General features: G+C 38.7%; 1 protein-coding gene across 2 annotated transcripts in view; it reads left to right on the top strand.

The window, feature by feature from the left end:
• The window catches only part of LOC140740140 (A-kinase anchor protein 8-like), a 42,923-nt gene that overhangs the window by 12,606 nt on the left and 4,471 nt on the right, over nt 1-25,846 (top strand). The window contains exons 3-12 of one of the 2 annotated variants that reach the window (XM_073069076.1): nt 4,907-5,111; nt 7,282-7,759; nt 14,519-14,624; nt 16,871-16,902; nt 18,112-18,154; nt 19,380-19,446; nt 19,534-19,675; nt 19,886-19,991; nt 20,359-20,489; nt 21,987-22,082. In XM_073069076.1, the coding sequence (XP_072925177.1) occupies nt 4,907-5,111; nt 7,282-7,759; nt 14,519-14,624; nt 16,871-16,902; nt 18,112-18,154; nt 19,380-19,446; nt 19,534-19,675; nt 19,886-19,991; nt 20,359-20,489; nt 21,987-22,082 (1,406 nt within the window). Of the gene's footprint in view, nt 1-4,906; nt 5,112-7,281; nt 7,760-14,518; nt 14,625-16,867; nt 16,903-18,111; nt 18,155-19,379; nt 19,447-19,533; nt 19,676-19,885; nt 19,992-20,358; nt 20,490-21,986; nt 22,083-25,846 lie in introns of both variants that reach the window. The other variant, XM_073069077.1, reaches the window with a different exon arrangement.

Below are 25,846 nucleotides of genomic sequence, written 5' to 3'. Positions count from 1 at the left end.
ATTTTCATGTGCAACCACACACCTTAAATTCCTCTAAATATATGTGTATAGTAGTCTCTTAAAATTCACTAGTGTATCTGCCTCCACCACTGACTCAGGAAGTGCATTCCACGCACCAACCACTCTGAATGAAAAAAATTCCTCTAATATCCCCCTTGAACTTCCCTCCCCTTACTTTAAAGCCATGTCCTCTTGTACTGAGCAGTGGTGCCCTGGGGAAGAGGTGCTGGCTGTCCACTCTATCTATTCCTCTTAATATCTTGTACACCTCTATCATGTCTCCTCTCATCCTCCTTCTCTCCAAAGAGTAAAGCCCTAGCTCCCTTAATCTCTGATCATAATCTATACTCTCTAAACCAGGCAGCACCCTGGTAAATCTCCCTGTACCCTTTCCAGTGCTTCCACATCCTTCCTATAGTGAGGCAACCAGAACTGGACACATTACTCCAAGTGTGGCCTAACCAGAGTTTTATAGAGCTGCATCATTACATCGCAACTCTTAAACTCTATCCCTCGACTTATGAAAGCTAACACCCCATAAGCTTTCTTAACTACGCTATCTACCTGTGAGGGAACTTTCAGGGATCTGTGGACATGTACCCCCAGATCCCTCTGTTCCTCTGCACTACCAAGTATCCTGCCATTTACTTTGTACTCTGCCTTGGAGTTTGTCCTTCCAAAGTGTACCACCTCACACTTCTCCGGGTTGAACTCCATCTGCCACTTCTCAGCCCACTTCTGCATCCTATCAATGTCTGTGCAATCTTCGACAATCCTCTACCACATCTACAACACCACCAACCTTTGTGTCGTCTGCAAACTTGCCAACCCACCCTTCTACCCCAACATCCAGGTCGTTAATAACAGTCATAAAAAGTAGCGGTCCCAGAACAGATCCTTGTGGGACACCACTAATCACAACCCTCCAATCTGAATATACTCCCTCCATCACGACCATCTGCCTTCTGCAGGCAAGCCAATTCTGAATCCACCTGGCCAAACTTCCCTGGATCCCATGCCTTCTGACTTTCTGAATAAGCCTACCGTGTGGTACCTTGTCAAATGCCTTACTAAAATCCATGTAGATCACATCCACTGCACTACCCTCATCTATATGCCTGATCACCTCCTCAAAGAACTCTATCAGGATTGTTAGACACGATCTACCCTTCATAAAGCCATGCTGACTGTCCCTGATCAGACCATGATTAATCTAAATGCCCATAAATCCTATCTCTAAGAATCTTTTCCAACAGCTTTCCCACCACAGACGTAAGGCTCACTGGTCTATAATTATCCGGACTAACCCTACTACCTTTTTTGAATAAGGGGACAACGTTCGCCTCCCTCCAATCCTCCGGTACAATTCCCGTGGACAACGAGGACATAAAGATCCTAGCCAGAGGTTCAGCAATCTCTTCCCTTGCCTCGTGGAGCAGCCTGGGGAATATTCTATCGGGTCCAAGGGACTTATCCTTCCTAAAGTATTTTAACAACTCCAACACCTCCTCTCCCTTAATATCAATATGCTCCAGAACATCAACCTATTGTCCTCACCGTCATCAAGTTCCCTCTCATTGGTGAATACCGAAGAGAAGTATTCACTGAGGACCTCGCTCACTTACATAGCCTCCAGGCACATCTTCCCTCTTTCATCTCTAATCGGTCCTATCTTCACTCCTGTCATCCTTTTGTTCTTCACATAATTGAAGAATGCTTTGGGGTTTTCCTTTACCCTACTCGCCAAGGCCTTCTTATGCCCCCTTCTTGTTCTTCTCAGCCCCTTCTTAAGCTCCTTTCTTGCTACCCTATATTCCTCAATAGACCCATCTGATCCTTGCTTCCTAAACCTCATGTATGCTGCCTTCTTCCACCTGACTAGATTTTCCACCTCACTTGTCACCCATGGTTCCTTCACCCTACCATTCTTTATCTTCCTCACCGGGACAAATTTATCCCTAACATCCTGCAAGAGATCCTTAAATATCGACCACATGTCCATAGTACATTTCCCTGCAAAAAAATCATCCCAATTCACACCCGCAAGTTCTAGCCTTATAGCCTCATAATTTGCCCTTCCCCTTATTAAAATTTTTCCTGGTCATGATAATGCTAAAGGCCAGGGAGCCAGGGAGACATAGATACGACCACACCATTTGATGATCGGTTGAGCACTCAGCTCCATGCTTAACTCTGGTGATATGAATGTCAGAGATGTCTCGTCGTCAGGTGATGACACAGTCAATGAGATGCCAGCTTTTAGATCGTGGATGCATCCATGTGCATTTGAGCTTGTCTGGCAGTCTGAAGTGTGTTCGTAATGCACAGTTTGAATTCTGTGCACATCGAGAGGAGCGGTAGACTTACTGTCACTGTTGCCAACCCCTTGGCGTCCAATCACACCAGGCCACACAGTGGACTCCTTGCCAACCTGAGCATTAAAGTCTCCCAGCAACAGCAGCTTATCGGAAGTTGCCATGCTACTGATGGTGGTATTCAGCTCACTGTAGAATGGCTCCTTGACTTCACTGGGATTAGTCAGAGTTGGAGCATAAACGTTGACTATGGTGAGGCAGCGCTTTCCTTGCAGAGGTGTACGCAAGGTCTGGATTCGGTCATTTACAGCAACAGGCAGGGTTGGTAGCTTTGCTGTGAGGCAGTTCTTGATAGCCAAGCACACACCAGATTCTCTTCATTCTTCTTCAGGCCTGCCAGACCAGAAGAATGTGTACCCTCCTTTCTCTTCACAAAGCACTCCCTCTCCAGCAAGTCGGGACTCCTGGAGAACCGCAATGTCCATGTTGTAGTCCTTGAGCACATGAGCAACAAGTGCAGTGTGTCTCTCTGGGCGATCAGAGTTAGCATTGTCCAACAGAGTTCGTATGTTCCATGAGGCGACAATCAGAGTCTGCTTGTGATTCTTACCGCTAGAGTTGGACGACCCGCTAGCCGCGGTAGACTGGCCAGGTTGGTGTGAGTGGGCTTTGTTGAGCCACCTTTTCTAGGCCCTTCCCTAATTGTAGGATGAGCAGTGCCTCCCTAACAGGGCTACTCAGACGCAGAGGGTGCTGCCTCATCGGATCTCCGCTCTGTAATCCATGTGCGACCACTCTCCCCCTGCCGCCTGCATGCAGACTTGTGACTATGGCTCCCAGCTGGTTAAGCCTACCGTTTCGCCACTTGTCCGTTGCTACAGGACTTGGGTGTGTTGAGGATACCCCATTCCTCAGAAAGGAACAGTGTGAGCGTGAATGGATTTTAGGTGAGTGGGGGATTGCACAGGTCCAGACCCACCCTCTCGATATCCCCTCCCGGATCCAGCGGCATGGTGGCGTAGAAGACAGCTGGGGAATGTTCTGTTGTAGTGAATGGCCAGACCAAGCTTCGATGCAAGGGCTTCCCTTTCTGTGCTTCACGGCACGTGTTTGCTAGATGGCCGTTGATCCTACGAGAGGGTTCATCTGCCCTTTGACAGGTCACTGGTCTGAGTGCTACTGGTACCACATAACCCAATACTACCTTTTGCATGGTTGGGTGGTTGGCGACTAAACCGGCTCCACCAGCAGGCTTGCCTGGTGAGGACGGTGGCTAGACACCCTGCAGGACAAAAAACAAGACCTGTCAAAGGGCAGAAATAGATATTGGGATACAGAACAGTCTGGGTGTCATTGTATGTGAATGACTGGTAATTAATATGAAGTTACACCACAGTGTAAAGGTAAAGTCTACTGTTATTCAAGGATTTGAGTACAAGAGTGAAGACATTGGAATTGGTTAGGGTCCTGGTGAGACTGCCTCTACTATATTGAGCACAGACCTGGTCTCCCTTTCTGAAGAAGGATACTTGTAAGAGAGGGTGTGCAGTGAAAGCTCACCAGGCTGAGTCATGTGATGGTGGGAGTTAGGACAGTTATTCTGTAACTGATACAGGCTTTGTCGTTGTGACATTTTCCCTGGCTGACCTGTCTAGAATGAAGATTTGTAATCTTAAAGATAAGCACTTAAGACTGAGATACAAAGAAATTTCTTTACTCAGGATATTGAAGCTTCTGATACTTGGGTGCTGTGAATGTTCATTTACTGAGTATATTTTGCATAGAAAATGATAATTATTTTGATATTAAGATAAATGAAGGACTGTGAAATTAGTGTTTGAAAGTGATATTCAACTAAAAGATCTTAATTATAAGAGCTGAATGTCCTAATTGTTTTTTGCTATGTTACTGCATTAAATATGCCATTGCATTAAGAGGAATCAAATAAATTACAGTCTGACTACTTGGGGATTCAGAGTGCAGTTGCAAAAAAATTTTGTGAACCCTTTGCAATTACCTGGTTTTCTGCATTAAATACTTGTAAAATGTGATCTGATCTTCTAAGTCACAATAATAAACACAATCTGCCTGAAGTGATAACACAAACAATTGTACTTGTCAATACTGAGTGTATCATTTAAACAATCACAGTCTAGATTCCAAAAAGCATATGAACCTCTGGGTTAATGCCTTCTACAAAAACTATTTGGAGTATTCCAATCAATGAGATGAGATTGGAGGTATGAGTTGTAGAGGTGCCCTGTCCTATAAAAAAGAAAGACAAAGTCAGGTTACTGACAGAACCTGCTCTTCTCAAGAAAGATCTCTTTATGTGCGTTATGCATCGATGAAAGAAGCTTTCAGAGGACCTAGAATTGTAGAGATGCATGAAGCTGGAAAAGGCTACATATTCTGATATGGTGAAAGCAGAGGTGATTGAATGATTATCCAATATAATTGAGGAACATGGGCATATACGGTATTTGAAAATTGTAATAGTTTACATCAGGGCAAATGTCTGTACTTCAGAAAGACAGTTTTTAAATTTAAAAATTGCGTGTCTAATCCAAAAAATACTTCTTCAATTTCAGAATATGATGGCTATGATTACAGTTATACCCAAGATACTATACCCAGTACTGCAACAAATTATGGCTACAGTGCTGGCAACAAGAACTGGGAAGCTCCCAAAAACACAGCTACAGACACCATCATTGCTAAAATCAACAAGCGCCTGGATATGCTTTCTCAGTTAGAGTCTGAAAATCAGGTGCAAGATACTTACCAGGACAACAGGTATTTGCTGGAGCAAACAGGAAGAGTAGTGTAATATATATAAATTCCTTTCAGTGGCATTGACCGCTTATATTTTTGTTGGACAACTTTGGTTGCTTAAAAATAATTGAAATACTTAATGACGAGCTTTTAAATGGATAAAGAACATAGTTTTATAACTACCATATTTATATTTAAAAACCATTGTTCATCTGTCATTGCCTCTTCTATACTGGTTGTATGTGTGACTCGTGGGTTGTTAGACGTGGAAGACTTGGAAGTTTTAAGAAATTCATTGCTAGGTAAATGATTAGAATTACAGTTTGATTTTGGGATGACGCTGTATGACTTAAATAAGCTTCTGTTGGGTTTTTTCATTTGATCATTCCACAAACATTTTGAATGGTCCGTTTGTGATTCAGCAGAATTAAAGTTTTGATTTAATTAAATCAGTATTTTTAACCAAATGGACGAATATCTTATATTGCTGTTCTGAAAGAATTGGTGATTCACTATCCGAATTAGTAATTTGCTCTCAATTTATTTTCAAAATGAATAACCAGATTGCTTTTGAACTATGCATCTTAAAGCTTTAATTATTAAAGTTGCTATTTTCCACAATAATTGCATGATCATCAACTTTGTGTTAAGAATTTTTTTGAGTATGGCAGAGGCTTGTAATAAAATGTCCCTTAAATGAATGAAAGGAGGACAAATACAGTTGGAGCCTATGTCTGAACGTTCAGAAGGTTGTTAGAGAAACATAAGTGTTGTTGAGTATCAGGAAAATGGAATAGGTTCAATTTGTTTTTAAATAGCATTGGTTTTCTTAGCAAATACGTTGAGGACCCCGGTAAGTAACAAGTTCTGATGTAGATGAGTCATCTAACTGATAGCCTGATGGGCAGACTAACCTACTTTAATTCAGATAGAGGAAAAGTCTTATTTGCCTTTTTTTGGATGTACCAGTACACTGTAAGCTAGTTTCAACTAGATGTTTAATGCATCTTGCCAAATATCTCAATGGAATTTTGGAAAAACAAAGTGAAACTTTTCTAAGGAAAGCTGATGTGTTTTAAGAAGTGTTAAATATTTGATAGGAGTGTTACCTTGCCAAGCTTCCAAGTACTAATTTGTGGAGAATCAAGCCTTAGAATTCAACATTTTCCTGTGATATAGATGAGAGTTGGGGCAGGGTGGTTTTAGTGCATATCTGGCTCCTTTAGTGGATTTGACTGAAATTTGAAATTAGGTACTTGCACTATTGGCATATTGGGGGTGAAAAGTTGATACTGTGTATACCAAAAATTATTTGTACTGCATGTGCTGCAAGAACCTGGCGCAGTTTCAATTCCATTTACACAATCAGATCAGTTATTGATGCAAGATCAGCCTTGCTTCCGCTCTGCAGGCCACTTCTGTCTGTTCTTTTGGATTCATTATATCACAAACATCTAGAAACATGCTGCATTTAAAATAGGGAAATAAAGTGCACTTTAAGCTCCTTGTGAAACTGGATTTAAATTTGTTTCAGATTGGCAATGTAAATGGTGCTTTAGTAGAGTATCCGAACTAATATTTGTACTTGACATAGAATGTGTAGCATGGTGAAAAAATTCCCATCGTTTCTGCTGACTTCAAGGATGAGCTTTGGTTCATAAAGGTAATACCCAATGATGTAAGCATATTGAAGCCAAAATTCTACTTTGTCATTTTAAGGTTGCCATTGAGTTCATAGCTTTGTAATTTCTTCCTCCACTCTTCCTCGTACATCCTACTGTCCCCATCCTCCCTGGCCATTGCTTCCCCATGGCATATAACTTTAAAATGGCTAAAATCCAATGAATGGTGGATTTTTCCATTCTGCTGTGAACTGTATAGCAACGTACTTATAAAAAGCAGTGTATACTGACTGCACTGCCAAGACAAAACTAGAAAACTAGCACCCAAAAAAGAGTATTTTGTTGTTTATTTATCAGTTAAATTTTTCAAAGTCCCATTAGTAATCGAAATAAGTGTTTGTTACAGGCTGGCCATTTCAGCCAGTGCTTATTATTGCAAATCACATATGTTCTGTGATTAGCTGAAACTGTTGTTTAGATTTTAGTCTGCTGTGACGACTTGGCAGACTTGTGCCATCATGCTTTCCAGCTACTGACCAGATTCCTTGCTTACTGTGCGACTCTTTCAGGTTTACACCTTACGAGTCCTACGACTCCGGGTCTTCACTGAATGACCGTGATCTGTACAGATCTGGCTACGGTTACAGTGAATATGGGCCTGATTATAACGATTCCTATGGAGGTCGCTATGACCACTACGACAGCTCCTACGGGAACCGCAGAGATCATTTCCAGAACAGAGCACGTGACCCATACGGCCCAACTAACCAGTGGGGCCAGAACTGGTCTAGAGACCGGCCATATAACAGACCCAATCGGAACGACCCCTACATGTCACCTGCAAGTTCCGGGCGGATGTCTGCACGCTGGAATGAGCTGTCGATGGGAGGCAGGGGCCACAACGCCGCCACCGCCTCCTCCACCAGGAACCTCCCTTCGCTCTTCTCCCCAAACATTATCCCTATGGACCTGTTCAGAGTTCAGGGATCGGGAAGATCGTTAGGAGGTGGCAGACAGCAAAGGAGGAATCAGATTCGAATGAGAGGCGTAAGTACCTTTTTTTTTTAATACCTTTTATTTTAAGCAGTAATGAATAGGACAAATGAAGGAATGGGAATTTTTAATTGTTTTAATATAGCAGGCAAGTGGTCCTTTTTTTTGATTAGGATAGGATTTTTTTTTGTTTAAGTGAGCATTTTTTTGAAAAAATGCTTTGCATATTAATGCAGTATTAAAGGGACTATGGAAAACTTTAGCTGCTTTATTTTCATTGTTGAAAGGCAGATGTCTTCTGTGTATTCCAACCAGTGCATCAGTGTTTGGAGAATAGGTAATACTGAGCAATACTAATTTCCAGTACCTGAATTTAGTGTTAAATCAACTATAACTCAGGATACAAGCACATACCCTAAACTTTAAGGATGCTCTATAAAACATATTTTATGGTGTTGTCTTGAATACAAAAATGAATACAGTGGATTCAGGTTAATTAGGACACATTGGGACCAGTACGTTTTGGCCCAATTAGCCAAAGTTTCATGGAAATAGTTAAAAGGTGTAAAAAAAAAAGACAAGGTACCATTTAACTAACAAAGTATGTATTTAAATGAAATACAGAACAAATTGGAACACTCCCAATGCTACTACAGTACTATAAAACTGTATTAGTACTGAATAATTATCGACAGAGAAGTTCATCCATTGTATGTGGCTGTGTTCTTTTGTTTGACTGTAAATGAACAAAATAAGCGCAGACACCTAGTGCAGATACTGGACTGCTTTCATTGCGTGCAATTGTAGATTTTGGCTGTCCAGTTACATCTGCCAATTGGGGATGTGTTTTAATTTGATCCAAATTGAAACCAAAAATTTTGTTTTGGAGGTAAAAAAAAATCAAGATTCACTGGTTTAGAAATTGGACCAGATGGGTAATATAATGCATACATACACAACTGACGCTATTTAAAAACTGTTCGCTCTAAGCACAGTGTAGTGTCCAACGCCACACAAGTGCACATGACTGACGCTACTGTTCAACAGCAACCTTCTGTCCCAGTTAAGTGGTTTGTTCCCCACAAATGGAATCCCTGCTATTTTCTTGATTTGTTACTGTTGTCTCAAATAAGTGGCTATCCCAATTAACTGATGGCCCAATTAATTGGAATCCACTGTATTTCCTTTTTATTGTGTTCATAATGTTAAATTTGGAATCGTATTGTTTACTTTGCCATAGATGCTGTATTAAACTTAGTTGTTGCTTCTAGTGATAGTACAAAATAATAGGAGGTGTGTTTCTGATCTTTTATCTTTCACTTCTAGCATGGATGCAGCAAATATATTTCTATTGTTATATTAAGCAATTAAGTAGAATAAAATCAGATTTTATACTCTTGAAAGGAACTGTAGGAGATCTTTTTTATACTTAAAACAGCATGGTACTATTTCCCTTGGTGAACTGGAAGCCTACGTTTTGAATATGTAATAATAGTTGATAATGTAAGGGCACATAATGCTTTTTGAACCAGCTACCTAAGAATCAAATGCATTGAATATTGTATGCATGCAGAAATGAATGAGATTCTATAATCATACTGCAGCAATACTTTTAGGTGTTTAAGGGGTTGTAGTATTTTCTTGCCAAGTTTCAAACTTGAAACAATTTTCAGAAATGTGATCTCTGAATCTGATGATTTTTTTTAACTTGCAAAGGTAGCAGTATTTGTTTTTGGGTACTATCTAGTGGCAGCGATGTAAGCCTCAATTTTCATGATGGCAATCTGTTTTCTTTTATGAAAACACGTTGTCAGGCTGGATGCATCTTTGATCCACCTTGCACAATGCATTTCTAGTACCCTTAAATCTCATCTATTGGCATAAAACCGTGTAAATTTTCAAGTTTACTGCAGGTTTTTTTTACCAGAAGTACATTCTTATTTTTGCTATTGTTTTACCAAAATAAATATGTAATTTTCTCAGTGTTTAATTTCGAATGAACAGGAAAATGTGCAGGATCAAGTTTGACCAAAGCTATCATAGTTTTAAATATCGAAATTCTGATATTTGTCTTCCTCTGGGTTGTGGGATGAGTTATTGAGTCTGTTTTCGTACTTCATCCCCTATCATTAGGAGACTTACATTGTATGTAGTGCTTCAGATACAGGATTATTTTTGAGCTTAAAAACACTTCCTGTGTGGCTATACATCCTAACTTTGTGGGTAAAAATCGTTATAGTCAAGCTTGTTGTCAAGTCCAAAGATCTTGCTTTCTAATTACAGTGCCTCATGTATCTTCATATTTTGTTTTTATTCAACCAGTTTCTTTTCTGTCAAATCTCATTACCTTCTTTTACAAATTGCATCTTTTGTTATTAACTGCTTTAAATTTAGTATTATTAGAACAGAATTAATTTCATAAATGATAAATAATTATAAATGACACTAGCTCCTATGCTGAATCCTGTGGTATTCCTTGGCATTTGGTAGCACTTTGTTGTCATGCAAGACAGGGTTTGATTGGGAGTCAAAGAAAATAGCACCCATTGCCAATCCAGCCTAGAGCCCAAGTACAAAAAGTGGGGTGAACTGTGTGTGCAATACTATTCATCAAGAATGGAAGACGTGTGGGAGTGTTAAACAACCTGTTCTGAGTTGGATAAAATATCAAGCCATTGCATAGATTGCATTTTTTACAGATGTCCATAAGTCAACTTTCTCTATACATTGGAAATACATGAAAATCACTTAATACGGTAATCACACCACCATCAAAGCATATGGCGAGAAGGCAGGTGTATGGGGTTGAGTGGGATTTGGGATCAGCCATGATGGAATGGTGAAGTAGACTCAATGGGCTGAATGGCCTACGTCTTACGGTCTTATGATACTGTAATGAATAGCATCAAAAGAGTACACTTACTAGAAGTGGGGAAAGAGAAGAAACTATTTACTGCTTGTACCTAAATTGGACTTCTGAATTTAATAAAACGGAAGATTTCTTGTATGTAGAAGTGTCCTTAAATTGGTCATTCTTAATATGGGGATGGCATGTCTACCTAAACCTGACATGTGCTTAGTTGGACTCTGATCTGGAAGCCAGGCTCATTTGTTTTGGAATATTGGGGAACCAAGTGTTTGACTTGAAAATTCAGTTAAGTTTATTGTGTTATGCATTGTACATGTCTGCACGGGTACAATGAAAACCTTACTTGCGGTAGCACATAGCATTATGAGCAGCACTCAAAATTAAACATATAAAACATGAAAGTGTAAATCAGGATTTTCAGGTTGTATATGGTATACATTCATTAATATTAAATGGAACTATTGAATATTGACTATTGAAATCAGCGTTGGCAAAATTAAAAAATAGGACTTGCTTGAATGGCATGCTTTTGTTCCTGGGTCAGACAGATAGATACTAGGCAGTTTGAAGACTAATCATTTATCAGTCTAATACATTGCCAACTATCATATAAGTTTGTATGTTATCATTATAGTAGGCTCCTGTGCATATGAATTAGATGGGGAATATGCCATTTGTACCCTTGTGTTTGCTCTGCTATTTAATAAGGTGATGGATAATCTGATTGTCATCTTGATTTTGCATTTCTAGCTATATGAGCCTTTCATTTTCTTATTGGAAGTATCTTATTTCTTCTTTTGAGGAAGAGGAGTCCAAAGGCCCATGACCTTCTGGGGGAAATAAATTTCACTGTCTCTGTCTTAAATTGGTGACCACATATTTTAAATGGTGACTCCATGTTTTCAAATATGACCCTGCCCCATTTAAGATTCTAACACAGTATACTTTCTCTCTACAGCCGCCCTTTAAAACCCCTCATCATCTTGTATGTTTTGGTCAGGTCCCTCTCCAGCAATATACATTGTCTATACAACCTTTCCTCATTAAGACTCATCCATTCCAAGTATCAATTTTATTAATTTTCCCTGATGTTCTTTCCTTAACTAAAATGATTCTATTGAAATTGCATATTCTATATAGTACTGTGCAGAAGTACACTGTACTATAAGTATACTGTACTATATAGAAATACTAGCTAGAGTACCTAAGACTTTTGCACAGTACTATGTTTGACAATGTGGAGCTGAGAGTAAGTTTGTAAATCTGGCAGGAGCAAAGGATGTTGGGAATGGCGAGCGAGGGTGGAGCACTGCGGGAGGGGTGTGGGGCAGGTACCAGAGAAAGAGTGCCTCTTCCCACTCTGTCCACAATAGAGACCCTTATCAGAATCAGGTTTATCATCACTCACCTATGTCATGGTACTTGTTTTTTTGCAGCAGTTTCATACCCAAAAAAGAACAAATTTCATGACATGTGAGTGATGATAAACCTGATTCTTTGTTCTTACCAATATCCAAGATTACCTTCCTTCTTTTTGAATTTTGTTTAATTCCACTGATTATTAGCTATACCTACAAAAGGGCTTGTTGTGGCTCATGCACTGGGGCATCCAGATTCCTCTACATTTCCCATGTTACTTAAGGGTCCCATTCCTGAGAATTGGCCATAAACTGAGCTTTCATGTATGTAGATATTGGAAACTAAACTTCAAAACAATTTCTGCCAAAGTTGCATTGCTTGGAGACTGATTTATAAGAGTATATTTGAATGTTTGTCTGAATGCAGTCCTGGAGAATTGATCTGCTAATCTATTGGCAGTTTAATTAAAAAAAATGCGTACTGCAAGAGGTGGCTCAGGGTTTTCGGCATTTGATCTTAACTGAAGGAGAGTTTGGAAAAGGCATTGGCTTTTTCTGTGGCTAATGTTTGCATCATTTTCTGATGAAGAGGTTTGAGTACTGTGCCTGTGAACAGAGTCTGGGAGAATTTGGGTAAAGTTGTTAATGTGAATCAGGTCTTTAATAACTTGGGAACCTCCTGTAATCCATTCCAAATTTCCCCCCCAACTTGGTTAACAAATCTATATCCCCTTATAGTGTCTGTCCTCTTCAAATTTCTACCTATGTTTGTGTCATTAGCAAATTTGGCATTCATCCCTTTGGTAATTACATCTAGGTCATTTGTGTAAGTTGTCATTAAAAAAAACTATGACACATCGTTAGAGATTGTCATTAATATCAAAATGGCTTCTAATATCCAGGCACATAACACTATTTCCACTTTTTGGTCAGCTGCTCCTCAAAGGAATCTACTACTATCTCCTGTTCTTAAAAAGAAATGCAGATTCACGCGCCTCACTGTGCGTCTAGATGCTTTCAAACGCATCAAATTCTTGTATATTAGCTCTTGATCTGAACCTTTTTGGCTTTGAAGATGAGTCTTATGATTGCTGTTTTTCAATTCTTTGAGATTTTGCTAGACTGCAATAAACTAGGGAAAATATCCATGTGTTTGCAAATGTTTGAGCTACTTTTAAAACCTTGAGATAAAAAGTGAGTTACTGTCTTAAATTTAAATTACCTTTACAATTTGCCATTTCTCATGTTAGTTAGTCTGTGTTTGTATTTAATATTGTTTCTTCTCATTTCTTTTGGGAATATAACTGTATTCAGTCTATTCTACTGTCTCTTGTCTTGCTGCCACCTTATGCATTTTGTGGTCAGCTGCACTTTGCACTCATTTCTTACACCTCAGTTAGATGTTTGATTTGTAATTAGTATGTATGAACTAAAATGCTAGTAATTGCAATGCTGTACTTTGTTCTCTGATTTACAGGAACTATTATTTAGAGTTCCATGAAATTTGTTTAGTTTAATGTGGGCCATTTTAAAAGTATTTTGACAACCTAGTAATTAGTGAAACTTTATCAAAAGACTTGCTCCATTCTTGGCTTGTGATCAGTCAATCAGTCATAAGTAGCTTGAGTCTCTTAATTTACTGTAGAACTTTCTGGATGCTTTATGTATTGATAAAAAATACGATCTAGTTAAAATATGCTTGATTTTGTAAGGAAAGTAGGATGTTTTTTCTACCCTGGTCTTGAAAATCTTTTTTTTAGCTCCAGTATTTGGCAGCATTGAGTTCTTGCAAAGGGATTTTGCAGTATTAAGTCATATAATTGTGGATATTTCATCTTTTAACTTTTCTGTTGTCAATTTCCTCAATATTTGTGCTGACTAACTTTTTAGGCAGTAGCTGGATAATGACACTACTACTATGTGTCTTGGTCATGGGAGGATACTCACCAGACATGCTACATTATCTATGGAACGGGGAAGCATTTTATGAGATCTTTCAAAATTGGTGACAAAATAGCTTTCGTTACAAATGAACTGGTAGATCCAGAGTAGTCCAGAATGTTGTATGGGAGTAAGATGAATATTGCAGAGTTATAAACTCAAAAACCTCTTTGTTAACTGTCTGATGTGTTTGATACTGTAAATACGATAGGGAATTGTGTCATATCTTCAGCTAGTCCAAAATGTAGTGGTTTAAATCCTCCTTTAAGCACAACATTCAGTTTTTCAAGTTATGCCCATAATATTGCTTTTGCTTTGAGGCATCATTGGATTTAAGGACTTTGTAATCTTTGCTATCAGTATTAGAAATGCAATATCTTGGAACGTAAGTCACGTGATTGGGGAACAGGTTCCCTCAAGATCACAGGTCCTGATTTAAAGAAGGCACCAGATTTATTAATCTGGGAAGGAAAATTACTTTTATGTTCCTTTGGAAGTCAAGGCATTAAAAACTGGAGTGTTTCAAGATGGCTTATACACATCCTACACGCAGAGTGGAAGATTTTGTTTGGCATACTTATTTAAGTGATTTTAAATGAAAGGCACCTAATTTGTGGGAATTGAACTGTCTTTGATTTTTAACAGATGAAGAAAACAAATGCGGGCTTTGGTAGGAAGAGGAAAACATCTACGGGTAGTACTGACGAGCCAGAGAACAAACAGGCAAAAACTGAAGAGGGATCAGATGCAGGTATGCTTGTATCCACAGCTTCTCTCCATTCACTTCTGTCTCCTGGAGCCTTCCAAATCATTGACCTTGGTGATAATGGTCTGCAAACCATTTGATTGCAAGTAGCACATAAGTTTAGCTCAGTTCACTCTATTGCCTTCACATAAGGACATTTACACAAAGGTAAACAAACCGCTTTTGAGTAGTCCTATACATTGTGCACACTTCAAGCTTGGAGATGGGAAGGATTTGTGCCAAATGATTGAAACTTATCCCTGGAACTTGATTTTCTGCTGTATTTAGGTACAGATGGTATTCAGTCAGACCACTTTTTAAAATTTTGGTTCCTTGTATTTTAAATATTGTAGTTTTTCACTAATTCCATTTTAAAATTTAAGCTGTATGAGTAACACTCATTGATATCTGGTTCCAAAAGAGATTTCATTTGAACTTTTCAGAGTAGCAAAGTTGGCAAATAAGATAAAACTAGTAGTTTTGCAATTCATTCTGAGTTTGGAATCAAATTTGTAGTTGTGGAATAGAAATGTCTTCACCTTATTGTCCATTATGTAGTTTGCTTCAATTTAACTGGGCTGAATATAGATGCAGGATAGGAGCACAGCTGACTGCGTCAGTCTGGGGGGTGGCGGGTGGAGAATATGGTTGGATTTCTTGGTGGGATGACCTGGGGTTAGACGGCTGTGAAAAACAGTACAGACCAATAGTTGAGTAGAAATATACATTCAGTGACTACTTCATTAGGTAATAAATTAATAGTAAAATTTATTATCAGAGTATATACATGTAATCACGTACAACCCTGAGATTCTTTTTTTGCAGGCATTCTTAGTAAATCTAGAACAGTAACTGTAAACGGTAGACAAGCTGCAAATGTAGATAATAAATAGCAATAAATAATGAGCATGAAATAACAAGATAAAAGTCCTTAAATGAGTATAGTTATCCCTTTTGTTCAAGAGACTGATGGTTGAGGGATAGTAACTGTTCTTGAACCTGGTGGTGCGAGTCCTGAGACACCTGTACTTTCTACCCGATGGCAGCAGCGAGAAAAGAGCATGGCCTGGGTGTTGAGGATCTTTGATGATGGATGCTGCTTTTCTATGGCAATATTTCACGTAGATATGCTCAATTGTTGGGAGGCTTTTACCTGTGATGTACTGGGCTGAATCCACTACCTTTTGTAGAATTTTCGGCTCAGAGGCATTGGTATTCCCATGCCAGCCTGTAATGCAGCCATTAAGGACACTTTTCACCACACATTTATAGAAATTTCCTAAGATTTTTAATGACAAGCTGAATCTCCACAGACTTCTGAGGAAGTAGGGCACAGGAGTAGAACCCAGTGTGGTCTTCTGCTGCTGTAACCCATCCACTTCAAGGTTCAACATGCTGTGCGTTCAGTGACACTGTTCTCAACACCACTCTCGTAACGTGTGGTTAGTTGAATCACTATCTCCTTTTAGTCAGTTTGAACCAGCCTGGTCATTTTCCTCTGACCTCTCATTAACGAGGTGTTTTTGCTCAGAACTGACGCTCCTTGTTTCTCGAACCATTCTCTATAAACTCTAGACTTTTTTTTGGTGAAAATCACAGGACTGGCACCGACAATCATTCTACAGTCAAAGTCACTTAAGATCACATTTCTTGGCAGATTAGATATTTGCATTAAAGAGTGAAAATAAAGTGGCCACTAGGTGTATGCCTTTGTCACTGAACTATTTAGATAGCTATAGGAATGTTTAATTTGTTTTATATTGTGCTTGAGCTTATGTTTTTTATGGTTTATTTATTGAGATACAGTGCAGAATAGGCCCTTCCACCTCTTCATGCCATGCCACCTAACTATCCCCCAATTTAATCTGATTCTAATCATGGGGCAATTTACAGTAACTATTTATTACCAACCAGTACTGCTTGGGATTGTGGGAGGAAACCGGAGCACCCGGAGGAAACCCACGTGGTCACAGGAAAACTCTTTACAGACAGTGGCTTGAATTGAACCTGGGTTGTTTGTACTGTAAAGCATTGTGCTACCAAAATGTTCTTAGTGGCATGATTTTGAATTATACATTAATATTTTCCTCTATCCTTAACACTCACAAATTTGTTATAGAGAGTGATATGTACTGAGAGTGAAAAACTACAAATATTTATTTAATCATTTATTCCAGTCAGTTTTAAAATTCTACCTCATTATCCATTATTATTGGTTTGGTATATAATTGTCCTATGTTTTGTTTCAGCAGATGATGATGGCTGTGAATCCGGTGATGGAGGTGTAAGTGATATCTTGATGCCAGTGATGTTAAATACCTTCTAAAAACAGAATTCTTCCTAGGTGTGATGAGGAGAGCAAATGCTTTTGGTATATTTTAATTATTTTGTTCCTGGTTTGGTTTGCTTTGCGAAATATAGCTGGCTTGTTTCATACCGAGTTTATGCTTAACATCTGTTATTCCATTTATATAAGCTTCTGCCATCTTGTGGTAGTGGAGTGAAAGGCAATTCATGGATAACTCGCAGTATTAAACATCCAACATATCAAACAACATGCTGAGTGTCCAAGATTGCTGGGTGCCAACTGCATTAAAAGCCCTGGTTGATTTTTAAAGATCATTTTAAAAATGGAAATGGGGGACAAACCAAGTAATCACAGGATATTTGGTGTTGCTTTAGAGACAGGAAAATTATTGGAATCGATTTGGGTATGAACCTTTATTGCTTAATTGATGGAAGAATTAATTCACACAAAAGGTGGTAGGGATGTGAAGCTTTGTCTGAAAAAATAGAGGAAGCAGAAACTATAACCACACTTGAACATAATTAGGTATGTGTTTGAATACCCCTGACCTTCAGGACTGTGCAATTTGTTGTGGGATTAGGCTGGAGAGCTCCCTTTCTCTTGGACTGACACAGATTGAATAGATATCTGTGTAATGTATTTCCTGTGCTTCCATCGTTTGGTGAACAATAGCGCTTACTTATGATGGCCAGTGTAACCAGTGGACCTGTAGTAGTCATGATCTTGTCTGTGAATGCAGCTGTGAAAATAGGATTGATTGTAGAGGTAGTTTTGCTAGCACCACACTCATAATGGGAGAATTCTGAGGAAATGTAGGTTTACCATCTTCACAAGTGTGCGAATAGTTACTTGCAAAGTACACCTTTTCTGGGGTCTGTAGGTGGATATTTACAAGTGTGATGTGTTTTGTGGTTGAGAAGGAAAACTGATATTAATAACAATACAGGTCTGTTTATAAATCAATCCTATTTGAAATGCCAACTAAGTGTCTTTTACTAGTAACGAAAGTCTAAATCATAACCTGCCAGGCATGCTGGTTATACAGAATAGTTTAATGTATATTCCTGAAAGTTATCAACTGATTTTTCACTTCAGCACACTTTCTAATATTGTGTTATTTAAACAGTGGGAGCAGACCAATCACTGTGGAATGCTTTAATAATGATCTTTTTATTTTAATTCTAGACTGCTGAAGGTAAAGATTCTGCGGACAAGAAACCAAAGCGCTGTAAGATTAATATTTTTATGACATTCTCCCTTCTGATATTCTCAATTATACACCAGATTTTTCTTCCTTTATTTTACGGTTCATCACTCCATCTGGGGTGAGTACAGCAAAGTAAGAAGAGTTGTGTGTGTTTTTAATCATTGTATGAGAATTGTTGAACAAGTTATCGAAAATCATGACTTGTGGCATTTGATGAACTTGCTTTTGAATGTATTTTGTTATATGTATTATGTATTTGTGTTAACTAACCACCAACTGGCAAGTTTTGCAACTTGATTCCAGTGGTGTAAAATAGCGTACATAGAACGTTACAGCTCAGTACAGGCCCTTCAGCATATGATGTTGCTCTAAGATCATATGAACCCTACCTTATGACAAAGTCTAGCATCTTTTTTATCATCCATGTGCCTATCAGATTGTTTCTTAAATGCCCCTAATGCATCTGCCTCTAGCACCATCTCTGGCAGGGGTTTTCAGGTACCCACCACCCTGTCTGTCTTTTTTTTTTGAAAGAACAAAACGTACTCAGACATTTTACCCCCACACTTCCTTCCAAGCACCCTAAAATTATGTCCCCTCATAAATTCACAGATTTTTGTGATTGCTCTTGGTTGCAATGTGTGTCAGTGAAACATAAAAAGTAATACATTTGGAAGTGCTTGATTTCGCCAAAAGAACCCTGAGGCAATACTGTATAGACCAATAGACTGTTTTAATCAATCTGTTTAAAAGAAATTCCTGTGGTACTTGAACTGCTGACTCGAGAAAGAAGTTTAAAAAATTAGTCACTTTTTCTGCTAATTAAGAAATTAGTTTGAGGGGCTTGGCATAGTAATTTTAATGGATAAATTTCAAAATGACTGATGAATGAGTTGTATAGTGAATGAGCAGTATATTACCATCAGTTGAACCCCGAGTATTTTAATTGCAGCAAGAACCCTCTAACAGGGTGGAAATGTCAATCTGGGTTTTTATTCTGGTCATTATGCACATCTGTGTATGTTTTTTTTCGGTGGTTGTGTGGTTTGTATAGTTTTATGTAAAATTGACCACTTCTCTAACTGAACTCTTATTCAGGAGCAGAAAGAATTGACAAGTAGAAAACGATGATTGCGGCTAATGTTTTAATTATGGATCTAAAGAATTTTCTGATGGGACTGTCAAAGTATATTATAGAGGAGCTATGTGTTTACTGACTTAAGTTTTTATGGTTTGTTTTAATTAGTTCCCACAATGCAAGAAAAGAAGAAGGCAAACAAACTAAAGAAAAATCGGGGTCGTCATACAGAAAGGTGATTATCATTAATATAGCAATAAATTCCTCAACTCTTAATTGTTCAGCCTGTCAGGTTTTTAACCTTGCGTTTTTTGTGTTGTAGGATAATGTATGGTTGCTCTATTTGTAAATTTCGTACCTTTGAAGATGAGGAGGTTACTGCTCACATGGACAGTAAATATCATAGCGAAACTTTCAAATTCATCGCGTCCAAGCTTGACAAGCAAACTGCTGACTTTTTACATGTATGTATTCTTGTGGTTCTTGTTTTAGTATAATGTAATTACTTCTATCAATGTGGTATCCATATATTTTTAGTTACATGTGTGTATGAATAGTCAATGAATAAATGTAAATGGTGAATGTGTATCTTACTTAACAACCTTATAATGTTTGAAACAAGTCCAATAGTAATATCCCATATTGAATATGCTTAATGTTTTGATCTGTTTTAGGAATATATTTTAAACAAGATTCAGAAGACACAGAAGCGTCGGGAGCAAATTGGAGATAAAACAATTTTGAAGAAGCAGCTTATGCAGCAGCAAGACCTGCTACAAGGTAAATTGGACTATGCTTTGTAACTAACGTAGCTAGCTCCACCAAAATGTGGGTTAGTTTTAATGCACTACTGGAACGAATGGGACATCTTGTATAATTTTCATACAGCAGAACAGCACTAGTTGGACTAATCTTGGATTTTGGGCCTCAGCTTGTAAACTGGCTGTAGAGTGTTTTTCTTGTCAGAAAAAGGAAAGAAATTGGTCATTTCCTTATTTGAGCCACATATCTCTTATTGCCTACTGTCTCTGGAGTTTCTTCACAAATTACTCTTGGATTGGGGAATTCATGAAATCAGAATGTTTCTTTTGTAGAACAACTGCTGTAGCTTTTTAGCTGTATCTAATAATTTGTAATTGTATTATAGATGTTGGCTTGGACCATTTCATGAAGAAGGTAGAGGCAGCACACTGTGTGGCCTGTGATCTGTTTATACCGATGCAGAATGCTCTCCTTATGCGTCACCTGAAAACTATTGATCATGGCTGGAATCGCAAGGTAAGTGCTTTGTGGTACGAGAAGGAGATGCAGTTGCAGTCACGGATATAAATAGTAACTTGCTTTTGTGATGACACTCGTGGTTCTTTCATTTAGTGTGAATCTGGAATTACATTTCCAGGTTTTTCATGAATTGTGGTAGTGTTAGCCATTTTGTTGGTGGAAATTATTACCTATCCAAGGGTCCATTGCTTTGATAATTAAATACCTTCACTACAATGACTATATTTGTAATGATGTTAGTGACTTTAGGAGAGTAACCAAATCCAGTAATCATTTGGGGTGGAAAGTCTCTGTGTGTGGAAGAAATGCCTTTTGAATATGAGCATAAGAGATCCTACAATTGCAGGACATTATGAGCAACACATAAAATGCTACAGGAATTCAGCAACTCAGGGAGCATCTGTAGAGGAAAAATGTTACAGGCCAAGACCCTTCATTTGGACTGGAAAGGAAAAGGGAGTTATTAAGAGCATTGTTTCTCCCCCTCCCCTCTTGATTTCCACTGAATTTTTCTGGATTCAAATAAGACAAAATGAGAAGAATACATGAATGTGGGGAAAGGAAACAGTAAATTTTAGTTGTGATTTTCTCACTAGAAATTAACTTTATATGTCAGTTATATGTCAGTTTATATCAGGAGCAAGAAGAGGTAAATTGACCATTGATGTTTTGCAAATTTTGGCCTTTTGCAACCTATCTCAGCTTTGGGTTCCTGTATACCCTCACCCTTTTCAAGAAACCTGTGCCTTCAAAATCTGTTTTTTTCTGTCCTTTGAGAGCACATGGGTTTAATCCTAACAACAAATTACACTTATTTTGAATAGTACTTAGTTTCCTGAAGTACTGCTTGAGGGATTTGTTTGTTCAATGCACAAAAATTGTTATATTGTTAGTGTGACACCTGAGGTGAATGGTAAGTCTAATGTAATCATCCTCTCGTATAGCTTGTACCTTGAAGTTTATTATCTTGTTCCAGTTAATTTAGTGCTGTATGTGTAGGTCTTGTACCTTATTGCTTTGCTGCATGTACCAATTTTCATGGAGCCTGATTTTAGTAAAGTTCTTTAAGTAGTTTGGTATCAGCTAGCCTCTCCCTTATCTAGGTCAATATTCTAAACTGGTTTTCAATGGTCTTTTATCTAAAGAAAATCTATTATAATTTCATGTGTGGATACTGCCTTGAATTTGATGTCTGAAAATAAGCATGTTTATCTGTAGAGATTCTGTTTTTCTTAAACAGAATCAAGAACTTTAAAAGTCTCACCTGTGGTTGGTTAGGAAAATATATTGTCCAGCATCTCCAAGGCTAAGTTTCGTAAATGCTTATTTTGTTAGATGATTTCAGATAGTTCTGGGGATGTTCTTTATTCTAAAATGATTGCAGAAATGGAATCCTTGCACCTAGTAAATACAAGACTTAAAATAATCTAAATGCAAAAAGAAAGATTTGTCTGTTTTAAGCTTATCTTTAACTGTCCTTTGTTTCCTCACAAGATAATGTTGGAGAAAGCCAAGAAGGCCAGCCTTGTTGTCGCTAGGAGTATCCTGAAAAACCGCCACATTGCAGCAATGCTGGAGAAATACAAAAAGGTACAGCAATGGCCCAGAGTAAATTTTTTTCTCCTGATACTGATTCTGCATGTTGTTTGAGATAATCATGTATAGATACACGCACTGTTAGGAGCTGGTTCTGTTGGAAAAAATAAGATGAAACTTTTCAAGCCTGCTCTGTAATTCAGTATGATCATGGCTGAACTTTGCTAGCTTTAACTCTGCTCAGAATCCACAATTCCTTATCATTCTTTTATCTGTGTCATCGCCCTTGCCAGAGAATTCCAGTGGTTCACTACCTTCTGCAAATAAAAGTTTCTTAACCAGTGGCCCCTTGCAACTGTGTCCCTGAGTTGATGACTCTCTTAGCTAGTGAAAACATCTCAAGATCTGTCTTATCAAGCTGCCCAAGGATCTTGCATGTTTGAATAGTGGCACCTCAAACTGTCCAGCTTCTCTTGATAGGATAGCTCTTTCACTTTAGGAATTGGCTTGGTCAGTCTCTTTTGGACTCCTTCCAATGTCCTTTTAGGGAAAGAAACCAAAGCTTTTGAGATATGGCCTGACCGACCAATACCATAGAATATTACAGCACAGAAACAGGCCTTTTGGCCCTTCTTGGCTGTGCAGAACCATTTTTCTGCCTAGTTCGACTGACCTGCACCTGGACCATATCCCTCCATACCCCTCTCATCTATGTACCTGTCCAAGTTTTTCTTAAATGTTAAAAGTGAGCCTGCATTTACCACTTCATCTGGCAGCTCATTCCACACTCCCACCACTCTCTGTGTGAAGTCCCCCCCTAATGTTCCCTTTAAACTTTTCCCCCTTCACCCTTAACCCATGTCCTCTGGTTTTTTTCTCCCCTATCCTCAGTGGAAAAAGCCAGCTTGCATTCACTCTATCTATACCTGTCATAATTTTATATAGCTCTATCAAATCTCCCCTCATTCTTCTACGCTCTAGGGAATAATGTCCTAACCTATTCAACCTTTCTCTGTAACTCAGTTTCTCAAGTCCCGGCAACATCCTTGTAAACCTTCTCTGCACTCTTTCAACCTTATTAATATCCTTCCTGTAATTCGGTGACCAAAAGTTGTACCCTGTACAACTTCAATAAAAGCATCTATTCTTAAATTTCTAACTCTTTGCTATAAAGGCAGTCGTGCTGTTTGCCACCTTAACTATTTGTTGCACCTGTCTTCTAACTTCGTGATTCATGTTCTCAAGACAGCTGAAGGCACCTGAACGTCACTCATTTGCGGTCTCCATTTACAGTATTGTGCAATAGTCTAAGGCACTCTAGATGTTTTAACATACATTTTGTTTTAAATAAATGTCTTTTATCTTCTACATGTGTCAGTAGAAAAGAGCAAATTTTAATTTCCAAACATTCATTTTCTGAAATGTTAGAGAATTTTTTTAATATTTCTATGAAAGTGTAGCATATTAAGTAATACACCATTTTTCAAACAAAAAGCCTTAATTACTTTGTGGGCCTGTAGCCCAGTACATGATTAAACAAAGATAACAAACAGGTGCTAATGATTAATTACATAATGAGTTGAATGAAGTAAACTAATTAACTGAAACAGAACATGGTGTAGAATTAAACTGGGGGAAGGACAACCAAATTAAAAGTTGAAAGTGTGGCAGATAATCAATTCTTACATTATGGAAAGATTGAGCATAGCAAGAAGACACAAAGGTGGTCATTCTGCATCAGTAAGGTCTGCCAAGCAGAAGTTTAGCAGCAGACAAGAGTTTCAAGATGAGCTGTGCAAACTCTTCTAAGAAACACTAAGATATGGGCGTGGTTGGGGACCAGAAATGGAGCAGTCAGCCATGGAAACTGAGTGCAGCAGACAAGAGATGCAAGAAAAAATTTGTGAACCATTTGCAATTACCTGTTTTTCTACGTTAATTACTCATAAAATGTGGTATGATCTTCATCTAAGTCACAATAATAGACAGACACAATCTGCCTAAACTAATAACACAACTAATTGTACTTTTCATTTCTGTATTGGAACACATTGTTCAACTGTTCACAGACCAAGCTGGAAAACGTATGTGAGCCCTTGTATTTAATAACTGGTAGAACCTCCTTTAACAACAATAACCTCTACCAAATATTTCCTGTGTGTGGGGCATGGCCAAGTGGTTAAGGTGTTGGACTAACGATCTGAAGGTTGTGAGTTTGAGCCCTAGCCCAGGCAGCGTGTTGTGTCCTTGAGTAAGGCACTTAACCACACATTGCTCCAGTCCACCCAGCTGAAAATGGCTCTGGCAAAATGCTGGGGGTTAACCTCATGATAGACTGGCTTCCTATCCGGGGGTGGGGTGGGAGGTCTTGTACTCTCAGTGGCTTCACGTCACGGAAGCTGGCATAAGCACCGGCCTGATGAGCTGAAACTTGTACAATGGCAGGGTGGAATTTTAGACCATTCCTCCATACAATACTGTTTCAGTTCATCAGTATTTCTGGGATAACTTGCATGAACAGCCCTCTTCAGGTCATGCCACTGCATCTCAATTGGGTTAAGGTCTGGACTCTGACTTGGCCATTCCAAAACACTAATGTTCTTAAACCATTCTGTTGTCTTTCGGATTATTTTCTTGTTGCATCTTCCATCTTCTATTAAGCTTCAGGTGATGGACCACTACTGTTGACATTCTCCTGTAAAATGTCTTGATATGATTTTGAATTCATTGTTTCTTCAGCGATTGAGAGCTGTCCAGGCCCTGAGGCAATAAAACAGCTCCAAACCATAATGCTTCTTCCACCATGCTTCACAGTTGAGTGAGGTTTGGTGTTGGTGTGCAGTGCTGTTTTTCCTCCAAACAGAGAAGTGTGCATTTCTGCCAAAAAGTTCAACTTTTGTCTCATCTGTCCACAGAACATTGTCCCAGAATCATTGTAGAACATCCAGGTAGTCTTTTGCAAACTTGAGACAGGTTTTTTTTTGGAGAGCAGTGGTTTCGTCCCTGGTGTTTCTTATAGTGAACGTGAACAGAGACTTGAGCAAGTTCTGGAGATTTCTGCAAGTCTTTTGCTGTTACCCTCGGGTTCTTTTTCACTTCCTTCAGCATTGCACGTTGTGCTCTTGGTGTGATATTTGCAGGGTACCCACTCCTTGTCAAAGTTGGAACAACACTGAATTTCCTCCATTTGTAAAACATTTCTCTTAATGTGATGGACACTCAGGTCTTTTAAAATGCTTTTGTAGCCTTTTCCAGCTTCATGCAGCTCTACAATTCTTTTAAGGTCCTCTGAAAGTTGTTTTGATCGGGGCATGGTGCATATAAACAGAGTTTTCTTGAGAAGAGCAGGCTCTGCCAGTAACCTAGCTTTGTGTGTCCTTCTTTATAGGGCAGGGCAGAGCACCTCTACAACCCACACCTCCAATCTCATCTCATTGATTGGAACACCTGACTCCAAATAGCCTTTGTTGAAGGCATTACCTGAGTTTCACATACTTTTTTTGAATCTAAATTGTGATTGTTTAAATGTGGTACTCAGTATTGATGCGAAGTCCAATTGTGCATAATTAGTTTAGGCATATAGTGTGTGTCTATTATAGTGGCTTAGATGAAGATCAGACCAGGTTTTGAGTAATTAATGCAGAAAACTAGATAATTGCAAAGGGTTCACAAACTTCTTGCATTTGTACATCAGACTGATTGACCCTTCTAAATTGGGAGAAGTCCAGCACCGCTGTTAGCTGAGAACTCTTAGAAACCACTGGAACCCAGGTACACACCTCTGTAGTCCAGAGAAATCTTGTCAGAAGGGGTCTTCA

The sequence above is a fragment of the Hemitrygon akajei genome, chromosome 16 (assembly GCF_048418815.1).
Source record: "Hemitrygon akajei chromosome 16, sHemAka1.3, whole genome shotgun sequence".
In the NCBI taxonomy this organism is placed as follows: Eukaryota; Metazoa; Chordata; class Chondrichthyes; order Myliobatiformes; family Dasyatidae; genus Hemitrygon; species Hemitrygon akajei.
This window is presented reverse-complemented; position numbering and strand designations above follow the sequence as displayed.